Source organism: Osmerus mordax, chromosome 10, assembly GCF_038355195.1.
Source record: "Osmerus mordax isolate fOsmMor3 chromosome 10, fOsmMor3.pri, whole genome shotgun sequence".
Lineage (NCBI taxonomy): Eukaryota > Metazoa > Chordata > Actinopteri > Osmeriformes > Osmeridae > Osmerus > Osmerus mordax.
In genome coordinates this window covers 11,473,160-11,490,826 of record NC_090059.1, presented here as the reverse complement: position 1 = coordinate 11,490,826, position 17,667 = coordinate 11,473,160, and the positions used below count along the sequence as shown (strand labels likewise).

Sequence of the window (17,667 nt, the reverse complement as noted above, 5' to 3'; positions counted from 1 at the left end):
CAATGACTCTTGCTTAGAGACTTGTTGCTCTTGTGGTTAGTGGTAACTGATTAAAATTTTTGGTTCTCGCTGTGATATATTGTTTTATTACTGTTGCTTGCTTTTTCCCACAGGTACACTTGCACTTATAGCTGTTCATGTTGTTTGGTTGTGACTTGTTTAACTACATGCTCTTATGGTTCTTCCCTTTGGCACTTACTTTGGTTGTTCACAATGTGTGCTTCATGTTTTGGCTACTCGCGATGTTTTTTGGCTATCTTGTTGTTATGATCAGTGACCTATGCACTTTGTAAAGCTCTCTCTTGGAAGTCGCTTTGGATAAAAGCGTCTGCTAAATGAATAAATGTAAATGTAAATGTAAGTGTTGCCCTGTGATTATAAGAAGTGAAAATCTATATAGTACACAGGCTAAGTTTAATGTATTATTCATCAAGAAAAGAACATGTTTAGTATAACTAATTCATCAAGACAAAAATGTAAATGTTTTTAATTCAGTGTGAATTCCAATGTTTGTTGAAATAATTACCAGTTAATTACTGGTTGTGGCGGACTCAGGCTGTCTAAATGTTCTTAAAAAAAAGTAAAGGGCACCAGCTGCAAGTGGTTGGGCACCTTTTTATCTACCATAATTGCATCCTTATTATTATTCTTGTTAACAACCTTAATTTGATTTGATCATGGGTCTGTGAAGTTGATTATATCCTTGAAATATTATGACAAAATAAATCAGTATTAAAAAGTATTGTCTGGGGTCGTTCTTCCATCTCGGTAAAAAATATGTTGGGTCTGATAAAACATTATTTAAATGGCTCAAATACAAAACACAAATGAAAGGAACTCTAAAAACGATCATAATAATAAAAGGAACATTTTTTTTAAATGTTTCACTGAGATAAAATGGGTAGAGAATGTCTGCTCTTCCTGGGTCATTAAGACTTTAAGCAAATAAATATGCATTAAGGTCTTTCTGACAATAGTCCTTGCTGGCTATCCCAGTGCTTACATACTTAATCTGCAGTTAAATGCTTTACCAATTAACTATACCACATTTTCATTCCATTCTCCCCTTTGCTCATATTTATCAACACTCTGAAACTTTATCTGAAACATTTAATATAGTATCAAAACAATACATTACAAATGAGTTACATCATTCCTATTGGGTCATGTACAGAAATCTTCCAGTCGTCGTAAGGTGGTGGTAAGGCTTGCAGAAGTGTCAATGTTGTATGAAGGTGGAGAGAGGTTTGAATGGAAGTACTTGGCTTCATGCTCTACTTTCCACAAAAAGAGTACAGCAGGTCAATCTGCTCAGCATACTCAAACCCAGGGCTATAACGAGAGGAAGATATTTAGTTTTTTTTCCTGAGATAGAGCCAACAGGCCTATATACACACACATACACTGTCTGTCTCTCACCGTCCGGGAGTCTCCAGGATCAGAGGGAGGTTGTCCAGTCGGGGCTCATTCATTATGTCTTGGAACGCTGAGATTCCAATCTGACCCCGTCCAATATCCTCGTGCCGATCCAGGTGACATCCCAGTTTACCTGTCAATGTGTATGTGCAGCTAAACAATGTGTATCCTAACCTCACTTGTGTTGCATTTTCAGCATTCAATTGGATACATTTGATAGATGTATTTGATGGGCTTGTCAGTCATCAATCATACAAGGAGTGAGCAGTGTTGGGTTCCCCATGTTGTAGTCCCACCTTTAGAGTCATTTAGATGGATGGCCCTGAGGTAGGAAAGTCCTACTGTTTGGTCAAACTCCTCCAGCATGGTCTTCACCCCTCTCTCTGCAGACAGATCATAACCTGGGGGGCAGACCATGGTCCCCTCACACATCATATAAACTGAAATTAACACACACTAAACAATATACTTTATAACATGTTTTGGCTATGTCCAGAGTAGTGCAATGCTGCCACCTACTGGAGTATGATGGAGACCAACCCTGTGTCTCAAATGGCATCCTACCATAGTGTGTCTATAGTTACATGGCCTGATACCAATGACATACTACATTGTTAACATTTCACAGCATCCTTTTCTGGCTATTTTGACCCACAACCCTCTGCACAGTAACGTAACAACCATCATGGCATTTTGTCTGCATTTCTATTCATGTCACAACAGTGAGTAGATGGTAGTGAGTAGTGAGTGAGTATGAAGTCCCTTTCAGCAGAGACTGACCTGCGGCAAAGGCGTGGCATGTGTCCAGACACACCCCCACTCTGGTCTGGTCACGCACCCTGTCAATGATGCTGCGAAGCTCACTGAATCTCCCCCCCACCGTGCTGCCCTGACCACTCATATTCTCTAGCACTGAGAGGGAGGGGGGTGGGGGTTGGAAAGACAGGTATGGGGTGAAGAAAAAAAGAGGGTAAACAATGTGATGAAAAACATAAACATGACAAGAAGACATCTATCATGGCGCAATTAAAACATCGCTAGATCAACATTAACCACTTCAGATAGTGAACGAATCATAAAGGGGCTCCAGTTTACCAGTGACTACTGCAGGGGCTTGCTGGTGAGCTTGGTTGATAGCCTGGGCGATCTTAACCACACACTGCTCTGTGGTGATGGCGCCCAGAGAGGAGCCTGGGTGGAAGTTGTACATGTTCAGGCCCAGGGCACAGCACCTCTGCAGCTCATCCACCAGCAGGGCCTGGCTCTTCTCAAACACATCTGGACACACAGAACAAAGAGAGAATCGAACCACATAGAAGCCAGAGGTCGAAGGGTTGGGAGCGGCACAGAATTCCAAGGCTGAAAATAACTATGGGAAATTGTGCTGAGAATAACTTATGGAAGGGTTAGGGCAGTATTTCTCAAACTGTTTTAAGTCAGTATGCCCATCCATTTTCATATTTGATCTTGTTTCTATGGCACTGAGCTTCTTATGTCCAGGAAACCCCTGCAATCACTTGGATCCCTCTGGGAGTTGTGCACCATTGAGAACCATTGGGTTAGGGTATGTGTTTGTGAATGATTTTATTTATGTGTGAATAAACCTTCTTTAGGGGATCCACAATTCATCAGGTAGGACCCATGTGGCAGTATGTGAGTGGGATCAAATCCCTCTCTGAGACACAGCTCCTGGAACTTGCCAGCTGCAGAAAGGTCCAGAGGGGGTCTTTTCCAGGACCTCTGGGAGCCCAGGAACAAGGCAAAACTACGACCGCCCATTGCAAGACTCTCCTCCACCGCCTTCCATATCCCACCTGAGGAGGAAGGGATGCAGAATTGTGTATAAAACACCCATGAATGTCATTCATGCTAGGGAAACTGAACTCTAGTAAACTTGCTATATTTTCAACAGTGGGGAGCAATTAATGAAGTACTACCATGCATTTCTCTCCTACCTGATATGGTGACATGAGCTCCTATGTATTTCTTACTTCCAAGTTCCCAACTTTTACGTTTCTTTGCACCTTTGTTAAAATGTTCTTCCACAGATTGCCCAGCATTAGGCTCATCTGTGTCATTCTCTTCAGCTGCCTTTCTTTTTCTGGATCCTCTCTTTGGACTCATGACCATTGGGTTGGGGTAGAAAAATGTACCGCTGCTTCTACACACAAACAACAAGGGTTACCCTAACCCAAAGACAACATAAATACCAATACCTATTTTATAATAGCTGAAAATATTGTCTGTAAATAAATTAAATATTCCAGATTTGATACGATAGTGTCCCTTTTTTTATACCCCCAACTCCGACTCTCCCAAATTCCTAGCTAGTCCTAGCTACTAGCACCCGACCACACTAGCTGGTTTGCAGCAGCAGCAGCAGCAGCAGCGCCAGCAGCAGACACTTCAAACAGAGCAGCAAAATGGCCGATCGTCAACCCAATGACTTTACAACGCTTCATAGACATTCTTCAGCACATTAGCTTACATTAGCATACTTCTTAAGAATCAGTAACTTTAGACGGTGTGTATTTAATTATCCACTCAGGCGTAGCATGTTCCTGTAGCCTCGAATGCCGGAAGAAGCAAATTATTCGCACTGAAGCACTTTACTAGCCGAGCTAGCTAGCTAGCTGACACGCTAGCTCCAATTCATATGTGATTCCTGAGGTGAGTAACTACTAGTAACGTTAGCTAGGCTGCAAAATTGCCACATCAAGCAGTTAAGCAAAGACAAGCAATCTAACTTGCCTAGTTATATATTTTCAATACGTCGTGTACAATTGCACGTAGCAATATGCATAGACTTGCTAGTTTACTTGCTAGGTAGCTGTATAACACTGGCTAGTAGCTAGTAGCAGACATTACTTCTCGTCCTGACTTCGTGTTGAATGCCTTCTGTCGATGTGTGTTGGCTAGCTAGCTAGTAAGTAATGCTAGCTGTAGCATGCTTCGCAGACTGTAGCACGCTGGTTAATAGCGTTATTTAATTTCTGGTTAAATAAAGACATGTGATTTGTTGCTATATATCCCATGGTGTGCTGCTAGATAATGATGGCTATCTAGCTAATCTGGGACCAAGAGGTACTGTCAATGGCAATTGTACTGTAATGTTAGAAACACCTATCTCAGGCTAGCTAGGCTGAGAAGATTACCTTGCCTCCCGCCGGTTTCCTTGTAAAGTTTAGCTACCTAATGAGCTAGCTATTTATCACGCGTAAAGTCGGCCAGCTGTATCACTAGAGATGTGCAAGGTTTATTGGAGAATCTGAGGTTTATTACAGTTAGGTCTAAGATACTTTCTAGCTTGTTAACTAGCTTTTAGATTGTCAAAGCATCAAATGTTTAGCTTACTATTTTGGCTGCTGGCTGCTTGAGCATAATATTGTGTGTGACGTTAGCTTAGGTAGAACTAGTTGCTATCTCAGAAAGTGCAGCTAAGCAACAGTCCAGTACTATTCAGGAAATGTGATTGGTCAGCTAGCTAGCTACGTTATCACAATTAGCTACAGTAAGACCATGAACTGTACCAAATATAAAACCGTTAGCTAACATTGACAATGCGCTTGTATGGGCGGAGGAACAAGACAGTGACATTGACGCTAGCTTCTAGCTCTAGTGAAATGTTGGCCTTTTTGTGTTTCTGCTGGCTAGCTAGCTGTTGGCCTATGCCAGCCTTTATAGTCTACCCACTGTATCGTTTTTTTCTGCCACAGACAACAAGATCATGAGAAGTATGATTGTAATGTGTTGAATCAATAGTTTCTGGAATGTGGACGGTCTGTCACCTGTCATAAGTCAGGCGTTGGCAGACAGATTTCACTCGAAATCTTGCACCTGGGTTCAAAGCATTCACCTTATTTGTCTTCTGTTGATTGTAGGCTACCGCCTACAGGCATTATCCTTAGTTCAATAAATACTCTTCAAAATGACTGCTTTGATAAGTAATGGTGGTTTATGCTATATTGTAATGGGTCTTTGCTCTGTATCAGAACAACAGTTCTGACCATGAATGTCACCACATTCAGGCTAAAAACGAGGTCAAGTCCAAATGCCTAATCACACCAGCTAAGGAAGGATAACTTGGAAGCTAAGCATGACCTGCAATCATCATGAGGTTTAGCCCTGTGATTTGATGGTTAATTCATTAGCAAAGTGCACATGCAATTCAGTATGCATAAATGTAATGGTGAGAACCATGTATGTGTTGCTGTGTGTTCTTAATGGTTATTTTCCCTGTATGGTAACAGAGAGAAGTTTCAGGAAAGGGAACAATAGTTCATGGAAGACAAGAAAAGGAAAAAAGAAGACAAACGGAAAAGGGAAACCTCTCAGAAGGTAAGGAGAAGAACACTTCTTTCTCCATTCCCTTATTTTAGAGTTGGGATTAGTGCTAAATTAAAAGCAGCGAGATAATGCTTTTGGGTCCTGGTGCCACTTGTAAACAACACCAGCAATACAGTCTCTGTAGGTTTATGTCACAATATTGGTTTTGACTTGGCAGCTCCCTAACTGGCATGCTGTCAACCGATTACCTTTTTTTCTCTTTCAGGTTGCAGAGCAAAAAAACAAAGGTATGCTGTTTCTCATTCTGTTTAGGTGTCTGCTATCTGGTAGTTTAACTGGTTTCTAGGTTCAGAGCTCTTTCTGCCTACTTACCACTGTTTCTGTTACTATTTGTTAGTTTTTGTACTTAGTCAATCTTTCCCCCAAATCTTGTCCCTCTGCTACCCTTTGGCATCTTTTATCTCATCAATGTCTCTGACGTCTGTCTTCTCTTCTACCAATGCTAGAATTTGCCAAGCCCTTGTCTGGCCAGTCTTCTGCCACTCTGCCCAGCAGCAGCTCTGCATCCTCCAGCCCTGGACCCCCCTCCTCGGCCTCCCCCTCCCCTGCCACCGCCACCTCTCAAGGAGGAGGGAACAATGCCAAGCGGGTGGCGGTGGCCAACGGACAGCCCCTTACCAGCCAAGGCCCTGGTGCCCCCCAGCCCCCCCAGCAGCAGCGCTACATGCCCCGTGAAGTGCCCCCTCGATTCCGCTGCCAGCAGGACCAAAAAGTGCTACTGAAGAGGGGCCAGCCCCCGCTGTCCTCCATGCTCCTTGGGGGTGGCACTGCTGGAGGGGGTGCAGGGGGTGATGGGGGGCCCAATGCAAACATGGCTGCCACCTCAGGTCAGCGTCAGACCATGACAAAAACATTTAGAAACCATGTCATATTTAAAAACCATGTATCTGAGTATATTGACCTTTTCCCCCCTCTTTTACCTGTCCCCTTGTAGATTCCACTCCAGGCTATGTGGGTCCAGGCTCCTCTTCACTGCCCCTCACCTCATCATCAATCGCTGCTGCTTCTACAACTACTTCAAATTATGCAAATTCCACGTGGGGGGTCGGCTCTGGTAGTCACGCCTCCTCTCATGGCAGGGAGAAAGTGATTGTGGATGGCTCTGACCTGGAGGAGTGGCCTAGCATTGCCGGGGGTGACGGAGGCGGGGCTTCTTCTAGAGGGGGCGGGGGCTCGTCAGCAACTGGGGAGGGCTGTGGGTTAGCCAATAGCAGCAGTATTGCCTCCAGTGGCGACCAATCATCCCTTACTTCCGCCTTCCCTTTACCCAATGAATGTATGCAGTCGGGCAGTGTTGTGTGGGGTTCTGCCTCTCAGCAGGGTCCTACAGGTGGGGTCGTGGCCGTTGTAGCTGGGTCAATGTTGCCTCCCTCCCTTTCCAAAGCCCCTGCTCTTATAGGGAACCAGGATGGCTTCCTTGGTGGCAGCGGAGGAGGGACCACTGGTGCCAACTTCAACCCAAATGCCAACCCTTCAGCCTGGCCTGCTCTGGTGCAGCAGGATGGAACTCCAGGGGCAGCTTCCTCCGACAGTGGCCCAGCCACTCTGCATGGTCCTGGGCCCGGGGGGGCCGGGGTTCTGCCTGCCAACAGTCCCCTCCTCCAGAACCCACCTCTATCTGTGAATCAATCAAATGCTCATCAGCACCAACTACTTCACCAAATGCAATCCAGAGACAGAGAGCACTCAGCAGCCATGATGACAGGAGGAGGGGCGGATTGGGGGGGAGGAAAAGGAGTGACTTCGCTAGATACTGGAGCGGGACCAAAAACGGTGATGGGGGAGGGGGGAGGGACAGACTGTGGGGGAGGTAATGGAGGAGACAAACTCCTTCCCCAAACCTCCCAGACCTCCTCATCCTCTTCTTGGGGAACTCAGCCTTACCCAGCTGCTAACTCCAAAACGGGTGCCTCTAGGACTGATGATTGGGAGGGAGCAGGACGAGGAGCTGCTGAGGGTGGGGGGGATGGAACCTCTGGGTGGGGAGGGTACACAGGCCAGGGGGGTAGTACAAAATGGGGCGCTGGAAGTGGGGGCAATGAACCACCCGCGGTATCTCAGGGAGGGTGGGGAGGAGGAGGGGAATGGGGGGGTAGTGGGGGAAGTGGGGGTGGAGGGTGCAATCCAGTAGCGGAGGCAGGTGAAGGAGGTGGCTGCAGCAGTAACAGCAGCAGCAGTGGGGTAAGCAACCCCACTCCCTCCTCCACAACCTCCACAACTACAACAAAGGCTTGGGACAATCAGAAGAGGGAGGTAGGGGGGGAGGAGACAGCGGAGTGGGGGGGCGGCCAGGGTGGTGGCCGGGGAGGTGGGGGAGGTACATCATCATCCAGCGGAGGAGGGAACTCCAGACCCCAGCGCTTCCAGCACCATGCAGGAGCCAATGCTGAGGAGGCCTTACAGAACCTTCTGAGTAGACCCGACCTGGACCCCCGCGTCCTCTCCAACACTGGCTGGGGTCAGACCCAGATCAAGCAGAATGTGGCTTGGGACTTTGAAGCTCCAGGAGGAGGAAGTGGTTCATCCTCTCAATCAAAAAACATACAGTCACCCTCTATGGCTCCTCAGTACTCTGGTGCTGCTACTGAATCTCTGGGTGGAGCGTCCTCCTTTGCAGGCCCAGGGCAGGCCTCCAACCCAGGAGTACCTCCCCCGGCTGCCTCGTCTAAGGAGGGCTGGGAGAGCAGCAGCACCAGCAGCAGCTCCGGAGCCTCTTTGCCAAGCAGAGGACATCCGTCCTCAGGCCCCAATGCCAGAAACCTGGGCATCTCACAACCTGGAGCTCTGTCCACTGGTGCAGGAATGGGAGGACCAGGTATTGGACCAGGACAAGGGAAGACCTCAGGTGGCTGGGGAGGAATGGGTCCCAGTGAGGGACAGGGAAAAGGCTGGGGGAACGAAGAAGGGTGGGGTGAGTTTAGACAACAGCCGGCAGGAGCAGGTGGTGGAGGAGGCTGGGGAGGTAATCAGGAGGAGAAAGGGAAAGTAGGATGGAAAGAGATGGGGAGAGATGGGGGGTGGGGTAGCCGTGGGGGTGGGGAGGACCGGGGAAAGCGAGAGCCCAAATCAAACAGTGGAGGAGGAGGATGGGGGGATGAGACAAGAGGGGGAAGAGGAAACCCAGGTGGAGACTCTGAGGTCGGCACTTGGGGTAGCTGGGAGGAAGGAGCACCGAGGAGATCCTGGGGCGGTGATGGTAATGGAGGAGGAGGAGACAAACCGCATCAAGGTTGGGGAGGAGGAGGAGCTGGTGGAAAGATGCACCCGTCACAGATGTCAAACACCCAGACAACCTCGATCAAAGGCCCTCAGGCACCACCTCAGCTACAATCACAGCCCCAGCCTCCCCCGCAGGACCAAGGGGCTTTGCAAGGAGGTTGGGGTGGTCGCCAACCACCTCCCCCAGCCCAGAACCAGAACCAAAGCTCAGGCTGGACCACGGGACCCATTCCCAGTGGTCCTGGAGGAGGAGCAGCAGAACCCAGTGGCTGGGAGGAGCCTAGCCCTCAGACAATTAGTAGGAAGATGGAGATCGATGACGGGACCTCAGCGTGGGGAGACCCCAACCACTACAACTTCAAGCCTGTCAACCTGTGGGACAAGAGCAGCGGCGATGGTAGTGCCCACTCTGGCAAGCGGCCCCCTGTGCATGGCCAGGGACAGCCTCCACAGCAGCAGGGGCCTCCAGTGATGCAGCAGTCTGGGAGGCAGCCTTCGGTAGTCGGGGGAGGCAGGGATGTCAACCCTGGACATGGAACTGGACCTGGTAAAGCTCCTGGGATGGGTTAGACAATATGTATTTCTTCAATAATATATGACGTTAAAGGACCAAATACAAATGGTTGTTACTTTCTGTACACCCACAGTAAATCCCTTTCTTACAATCCTCTCCCTTCCCTGTTTCTCCAGCTCAGTCAGGGTGGGGTGGGGGCTCCCCCTCCAGTCCATCAGTAGATGACAGTACAGCGGCCTGGGGCAAGCCCAGCGACACCCCCACATTCTGGGGCGACCCTGCAGAGGCTGGGAAGTCCTCTGGCTGGGGGAACCCCTCTCCCAACCCCATCAAACCTGGTGAGCCAGAGTTAGAACTTTGATTGTGACAGGGTTACATATGTCTATAGGGAAGTTTGTCTGTACAAGGCACAGTGATGTAGAGCTGACGGACTGCCTGCTCGTCTCTCCTCAGCAGGTTCCAAGTCTATGCAAGATGGCGGCTGGGGCGAGGGGGATGGGTCTGTGGTGGCGTCGCGTCACTCCAGCTGCGAGGAGGAGGAGGAGGGAGCAGGAAGTGTGTGGAGCAGCGCTGGGTCACAGGGCAGTAGTTCCTCCTACAACAGTGGGGGCTGGGGCCAGGGCCATGGAGGAGGCAAGAAGACCTGCAGCAAGGTAGCTCGTTGGGCTTAGATAGGATCTTTAGGGAAGATCTCTTATCCTCTCATGTGGATTTGAACCGTAAGCTTGTACGAATGTCTGAAGGTTGTGCCCTGTGTCTACCTGCGTATGTCTTCCTCAGGGTCCTCTAAAGTCAGGAGACTCCTGGATGAACCCCATGACCAGACAGTTCTCTAACATGGGGCTCCTCGTAAGTCAAGGTCTACCTAACGTCTTAGAGTAGATACTGCTACAACAGACACTATATTATGGGGATTTATGTAGTCGGAGGTAACTTGATGTGTATGACTGCAGTAGTCGTTGTGCTGGTGGCGATGAGGATGATGAAATGATCTGCATCCTTGCTGGTTCTCAGGGAGATGAGCCCAGCGGTCGACCCCTAGATCTGGCCCCAGGCCCTCAGGATAAGAAGATGGATGGAGAGAAGCGAGGGATGGGGCTGAATGACTACAATGGGGAGATGAGGAAAGGAGGTAGGGGAGGAGGAGGAGGAATGGTCTTCCGTTCTCCTGGTTCCAAAGACATGGGGGCTGGAGACCCTGGGCCTTACTATGACAAGGTAAAGCACACGTATGCAATACTGCTGATGGTAGTTTTCTAGCTGACTCCCTCTTGTCTCGTTAACTCTCTTTTCTCTATTCTTTTTGTCTTTTGCATATTTCTTTTCTTTTTCCTTTCTTGACTCCCCCTCCCAAAATTGGGCAACTCCCATTGGGTGTCGCTGCATTCCGCAGACCTTGCCTTTCACCAATCAGGATGGGTGCCTTGTGGAGGAGGGGCCTTGCTCTCCCTACTCTCCACCCACTGTCTGCAAGCCCTACCCCCTCTACAGCCACACTATCCCCCCTAGACAAGTAAGGTCACGTCCCCTCATATCACAATAGCCTCCTCTAAACAGGAAGTTGGATGTTAAATTGAAAAGCATCCCAAAACATCCCCCCTCCTCCATTTGCCCTCATCCTCCGTCTGTTTATTATATGTGATCTTTTTGTTTATGTGAGTGATCCTGCCATTTCTAACTTTTCACTTTCTTCTTGTTTGCAATAATCGCTCTGGTAACTGGTTATTTCAATGTCACATGTTTCATCAAAGTCACAAAGCAGATGAAGCTAGTGTGCAGTAAACAAGACATGGGCACAGGTCACATGTTAATGTTAAGAGGCCTTGTAAAACACAGGGTTATATCACCTCATGACCCGCTTAGCAAATATAGGTCAGGAGAATAAGTGTTGTTGGCCAAATAATAAATCATAAGTCTTCTATAACTCACTGCCCCCTCACACTCTGTCTGTCACAGGGTGGTCATCACATGTATGGTGGTGGAGGTGGGATGGGCCAGTCCAGACACCAGCCCGGTGTGCCACCTATAAACTCGTCCCCAGGAATACGGGCTCAAGTACCTCAACAGTTCCTGTCACCTCAGGTAACTCAAGCCATATTTGATGTACAGAATGTGTGTCATATCAGATCCCCAAGCCCTACATGCTCTGGCAATGAACTCTTTCAACCTCCAAACCATTGGTGCATACAGCATGTTGTTTAACAGAAAATGTATTTCTTTTTGGCAAAACTGTTCATATGCTATAGATGATTTATAGACCATTACAATAAGACTTGACTGTTATCAGCCCTTTGTGGTCCCCTCTATTGATCCTGTCTTCAATGGCAGTTCTGTGAAAGGCTAGTGGTTTCCCAGGATGGGAGCTCTCAGACCACTTGTTAACCCCAGCTAACAAGCACACACAGTGTGGATACTATAGAAAGATCAATAAAGGGAGAGAAAAAGATCCGAGAAGGAGATGTGGCTTGTCATGGTGTGTTGCACATGCTCAATGCAGAATATTCAATCCTTGCTGTTCCCATGGTGACTCTTGTGTTTCCCATGTTCCAGGTGCCAGGTTCCGTCCTGAAGCAGATGCCCCCTCCCAGCGGCAGCATGGGGGGTGTCGGAGGTGTCGGAGGCGTGGGTGGTGTTGGAGGGGGGGTCTTCCCCCCCCAGCTGTCACCCCAGCACATCGCCATGCTCAGCAGTATCTACCCCCCTCAGCTACAGTTCCAGCTGGTGAGTTGAAACCAACCCGACCTGCCAGCTACTCGTGTGCTAGCTTACCGTACCAGATCTTTAAATCATCTATAAGCTTCCATCCCCTTTTGTAGTATCCAGTTATAAACAGGCTTGACTGATCCCCCTCCTCTCTCCCAGGCCTGTCAGCTCCTCCTCCAGCAGCAGCAGCCTCAGCAGCAGCAGCTTTTGCAGAACCAGAGGAAGTTCCCCCAGAACATGCGCCAGCAGGCCGACCCTCAGCAGGTACCCAGACCACACGTGTGTGCACACGCTCTTCATCTAGAAGGTGCATGGGTATGGGCATCACATACAGACGACGTGTCTTCATCTGTCCCTCCTCCTTCCTCCTCCCCCCCCTCCTCCTTCCTTCTCCTCCTTCCTCCTCCTCCCCCATCCTTCCTCCTCCTCTTCCTCAGTTGGCCAGGATCATGGCCGTGCTCCAGCAACAGAGGCAGCAGCAGGCCGGGGGGGCTGGAGCGGGGGGGAAACTCTCCCCCTCCCACCTGGGAGGCGGGGGCCTCAAACTCCCTGACTCCCTGGTCCATCCCGGCCTGGGGGGCTCTGGGGCAGACCTGCAGCAGAGGACACACGGGGGCTACTCGGGTGAGGAATCCCCAATCCGTTCACAAAGTATACACGCTGTTGTTTTGTTGCTTTTGCTTGTGCCATGGTGAGGCTTGACATGTCTTAACCCTGTCTTCTCTGCGCCTCTCAGGGTATGGCTCGGGGATGAGCCTGTCTGGTCTGGAGCTGGGGGGGTCGGCGGTTGGGGGGCCAGGGGGCATGAAGGACATGGGGGGGCAGCAGTCCCGCTTCAAGTGGATGATGGAGGGCCACTCCCCCATCCCCTCCCCCCCAGAGAGCACCCTCCACAAAAATGGTAACGCTCAACTCTCAAACCTTCCACGACATTAGAAAAAGATCTCCTGTCATTAGATTGGCTCAGAACTTCTCAACCCTTCCTTCCTCCCCATATAATATGTGTATCCTTCTCTTTTTCCCCCCTCCTATTTTGTATCCCTTCTTCACTCTTTTACTTCACCTCATTCATTTTCTCATTTTTGTCTCAATTCCACCCCTTTTCGTCCAGGTCCTATCCCTCCTATGAAGATGCGGGGGGGTTCACCATATGCCCAGTACGACATGATGGGGGGGGACGGCCTGCCCCCACAGGGGGACCACTGGCACCGCACCCCCGGGAACAAGATGAGCTCCAAACCCAGCACCTCCAGCTGGCCCCCGGGTGAGTGAGGGACCTGTCTTGCCTTCCAGAGAAACGGCCCCAAACACTGAGTTTCCTTGTGGAAGGCTGTTAGGAAATCACCTGTCGTTTTGGGGGTTTGGCGTTTCCAACATTGAGACGCAAGTGTCTTATTTAGGTGATCCTTGTGTCATGTATCAGAACACATGTCCCTTGGAAGAGACTGCTGTAGAGGTCTAGATTGTGATGGGGGTTCTGTGTTTGTAGTTGATTCAGGGTTGTGATGTGTCGACAAGCAGATTTGTTGACAAGCAGTCGTCCTGTCTCTCCCTTTGACGTCAGAGTTCCAACCAGGCGTGCCCTGGAAGGGAATCCCCAGCGTCGACCCGGAGTCTGACCCCTACATGACCCCAGGGAGCATGATGGGAAACTCTGGACCGTGTAGCCTCAATGACAGCGAGCACCAGCTGCTAAGAGACAACACTGGTAGGGACACACGCTAAATAATTCCATGTGATTGTTTGGAAATGTGCATTTGAGAATATAGTTTGATTGTGTGTGTGTCTGTAGATTCCACCCCACCCCTCAACACCTTGCTGCCTTCACATGGTGCCTGGCCTTACAGTGCCTCAGACAGCCCCATTACCAACGCACACAACTCAGGTAACCCTCCTCCTGACTCTCTCTCCTTCCCTCTCTTTGGGTTTGTTTTTTTTGTTTTACCAACTCTGTGAGTGTTATTAGACCAGCAGCGTGTGGGGTTCCACCCAGTATATTGTTCTCATTCCCTGTTTCCTCTTCATCAGCAAAGTACACAGAGTATAAGACCAGCTGGCCTCCTGAGCCTATTGGACACAACAAGATGTGGAAGGCCAATCGCAACAGCCACATGTCTCAACTGCCCCGCCCTCCCCCAGGACTCGCCAATCAGAAGCAGCCGTCGCCGTCACCCTGGTCGGGCGGAGCCCCACGATCGGCTACAGCGAGAGGCTGGGGTGGCGCCGGCGGGAGCCAGGAAACACGATATGGACCTGGTAATGTCACAACCTGGTGCTGTGTTGAAACTGATGTCCATTACATTGTACTGACCTGTCTGGCAGACCCGAGTCATGCATAGGCCAAATACGAAGGGTTTCAGATGACTGGATTCAAAGTAGTGACAATATGTTGTGGACCTGTTCCCTGCTGTCCCTGTACTGAGGGCAGCTGGATTATTGGACCAGGCCATCTGCTCTCCAACATGTAGCAGACCTGAATGTTCGGTACCTGAGATAGGAAGCCTGTCTGGTTCTGTGGCCCTGGTTACCACATCCTCAGTGTGCCAGGACACAGAGGCCATTCATGCAGGAGCCTGGTGAGCTGCCAGGCAGAGAGCAGACAGCATTCCTCTGCTGTGGGACTGGAGAGGCTGCCGTTCAGCACACAGCCGGGTCACTCTGGGGGCACAGTCCTGAGCCTGGTTCTGGATTATATGTGTGTGTGTGTTTGTTTCTGCAGGCGCTGCTTGGAGCGACGGGGGGACCTCTAGAGGAAGCTGTTGGCTGGTGCTCAGCAATCTCACTCCACAGGTACACAAGTGCGCATGCACACACCACACACACACACACACGGCTGATCACTACATGACTGACACCTGTCTCTTTAGATCGACGGCTCGACCCTGAGGACCATCTGTATGCAGCACGGTCCCCTCCTGACCTTTCACCTCGGCCTGACCCAGGGCAGTGCTCTGATTCGCTACAGCTCCAGGCAGGAAGCAGCCAAAGCCCAGAGTGCACTACACATGTGAGACCCAACCCTTACCATGGCTCGTCATCCCCCCCCCCCATCTGAATACACAAATACCTACATATGAAAAATAGGACCCAGATTCAACCCCTATTTGTAATTATTATCTCTTTCTTTCTCCCTCCGCCTCTACCTCCAGGTGTGTGCTAGGCAACACCACCATCTTAGCGGAGTTTGTGAGCGAGGAGGAAGTGGCTCGCTATTTTGCACATTCCCAGGCAGTAGGAGGAGGAACAGCAGGAGGAGGTGTGGCCGGAGCCCCAGGGGGAGCTGGGGGCCAGGGAGTCCCTGGGACGGGGCCTGCTATGGGGGCCAACAGCAGCAGAGGGGGTAACCTCCCTGGAGGGGAGAGAGACCGCGACAGACCCCGAGGTGTAGGAGAAGGGGGCTCGGCTCCCGGAGGGAACGGCAACGGTGGAGGAGGCATGTCAGGCACCTCCGGCTCAGGCTGGCAGAGTCTGGACGGCACGGCTGGCTCTCCAGAGCCCAGCTCCAGCCAGGGGCAGGGCCTGGGGGTGTTTGCCCAGTGGAGCAGTAATGGGGCTGAGGGAGCTGGGGTGGGAGTTGGGGCTGGGGGGGTGGAGACCGGGAGGCAAGGTCTGTGGGGAGGGATGGGGGGCGGGGGGTACCCAGGTAGCAGTTTGTGGGGGTCCACTGGCCTGGATGAGAGACACCAAATGGGTAGTCCTGCTGCTCTCTTGCCTGGAGACCTGCTGGGAGGAGGGACTGACTGATGCACTTGTGCGCACACACACAAACATACATACACAGACACACAAATACACATAGGATCAGAATATACTGGTCACTACCATTCACCAATGGCACAAACACACACCTGCCTGCAAACATGCTTACAATCACTTAAACTTATAAACATACAATCACACCTTGTACCCTTAAATGAAGACTTGAAATCCATTGGACTTACTTAACTGGATCTCTCCCACTCCTTCAACCTGGAGAGTAAACCAGTCTTACACACAACTTATACACTCGTTCTGAGGTCAGTATCTCTCATGCTCACCTGGGAAACCCAACGTTAATATGGTCCTGTGTGGTGTGGAACAACCAACACACGCCTACATAGCAGAGCACACACTTCTATAGAACCTTTCAAACACCTACAGACCACAACGCGCCCTCACAGAACAGGATAGTACATTTGACCATACAGGGCCAAACAGAACTTAATCTAACCAGTCAGAAACCTACTCAGAACCAAACACACACTTCTAACATAACACAGACCTCTACCAGACAGTGAACTACTTGCAGAACTCTCATTTAGTATACATAATTGTCATCAAGTATACAGAACTCTAATTTCTACAGGTGGACAGATGACAAACACACAGGTCAACTTGTCATGTGACCACGTCACTGGACCCATCCACCCCAAGTCACAGGCCAACCTACTGGCTAACCAATCAACCCCTAGTGAAAATCACAAACGTCCTTCACATCCTCCAGTTTCACACTGCTGAATTGTATCCTCTTGTGTGTCCAGCTTTTCGGTTTTGAAGAAGGAAAAAAAACGTTTGTGCGACTGTGGGATCCCGAAATATCCTTCTATTTAGTTTTCCTTGAAATGCTGACCTTATGTATTTTTTTCATATTCAATCAAGTTCCTTATTGTATCATTGTCAAGATGATGATGATGATGATGATGATGATGATGGTAATGACTTATATTTACTACTAGCTGTGCTCCGTGTGCATGACAGTGACAGTAGGATGTATGGAGAAGGAGATCACAATGATGTCTTGAGTGTTTGTGTTGCAATCGTGGTGAATGTTTTGGTCCATGAGAGATTCATGAGTAACACGTACATGTGTGAGAGTGATGTATGTGTGCGCGTGCACATATATCCAAATGCTTATCTGTCCAAGTCAGGGAGGTGAATACTTGTTCATTTGACCGCTTCTTTCAGGTGAGTGTGTATGTGTGCTTGTGTGTCAAGTGAGAGGGATATTTTGTTTCAACGGAACGTTAATGAACATTGGCACTAATGCATATTTCTCTTAAGTTGTTGTTTTTAGCAGCATTCTTTTGTTTTGTATTTTTGTCTACATTGCAATAAGAAATAACTTTTTTTTTTTAAGAGAAGCAACCAACTTATGGCATTTGTATGATATGATGCCAAAACCTACTACCACACCAAGCTCAGCTGGAGAAGTGTTTTACAGGCACGTTAAAAGTTACCAATTGTTGTTTCGTTTCTTTGTTTGTGTATACATTTAAATTAAGGCGGTATATCACTCCTGTTCAGGTTATTTTTGTTTGTTATCAGATGATATGGAGAGAGAATGATTTAAAGCAGAAAAGAACAAGACAATAAAGGTTGAATTAAACGTGTGGTTGTAGTTTTTGTGGTGCGTTGACATGTACGAGCTCCCCAGAAAATCTCCTGATGCTAAAACAATTACATACGTATACCTAAACCTAACAGGTTAA

At 49.2% G+C, this 17,667-nt stretch overlaps 2 protein-coding genes across 3 annotated transcripts; one reads left to right on the top strand and one right to left on the bottom strand.

Annotated features, from left to right (window-relative positions):
* Nucleotides 1-1,115: 1,115 nt before the first annotated feature.
* Nucleotides 1,116-3,701, bottom strand: si:ch211-141o9.10 (probable endonuclease 4). Its single transcript, XM_067244487.1, has 7 exons — nucleotides 3,372-3,701; nucleotides 3,021-3,230; nucleotides 2,512-2,694; nucleotides 2,197-2,328; nucleotides 1,713-1,817; nucleotides 1,420-1,549; nucleotides 1,116-1,332 (listed from the first exon to the last, which is right to left on the bottom strand). The coding sequence occupies exons 1-7, from the start codon at nucleotides 3,544-3,546 to the stop codon at nucleotides 1,275-1,277; spliced, it is 993 nt and encodes a 330-aa protein (XP_067100588.1). The 5' UTR covers nucleotides 3,547-3,701; the 3' UTR covers nucleotides 1,116-1,274.
* A 28-nt stretch (nucleotides 3,702-3,729) lies between these two features.
* tnrc6ba (trinucleotide repeat containing adaptor 6Ba) lies at nucleotides 3,730-17,559 on the top strand. Of its 2 annotated transcripts, none has more exons than XM_067244486.1 (22): nucleotides 3,730-4,086; nucleotides 5,667-5,754; nucleotides 5,969-5,990; nucleotides 6,210-6,590; nucleotides 6,698-9,547; nucleotides 9,673-9,834; nucleotides 9,953-10,149; nucleotides 10,277-10,345; nucleotides 10,511-10,714; nucleotides 10,890-11,009; nucleotides 11,453-11,578; nucleotides 12,047-12,217; nucleotides 12,359-12,463; nucleotides 12,637-12,823; nucleotides 12,936-13,100; nucleotides 13,311-13,463; nucleotides 13,764-13,907; nucleotides 13,992-14,084; nucleotides 14,228-14,455; nucleotides 14,919-14,989; nucleotides 15,067-15,206; nucleotides 15,349-17,559. In XM_067244486.1, exons 2-22 carry the CDS (start codon nucleotides 5,698-5,700, stop codon nucleotides 15,941-15,943), a joined length of 6,240 nt encoding a protein of 2,079 aa, XP_067100587.1. In that variant the 5' UTR covers nucleotides 3,730-4,086; nucleotides 5,667-5,697; the 3' UTR covers nucleotides 15,944-17,559. The 2 variants fall into 2 exon arrangements, with proteins under 2 accessions (XP_067100587.1, XP_067100586.1); XM_067244485.1 differs by having other exon boundaries at nucleotides 3,731-4,086; nucleotides 9,950-10,149.
* Nucleotides 17,560-17,667: the final 108 nt, after the last annotated feature.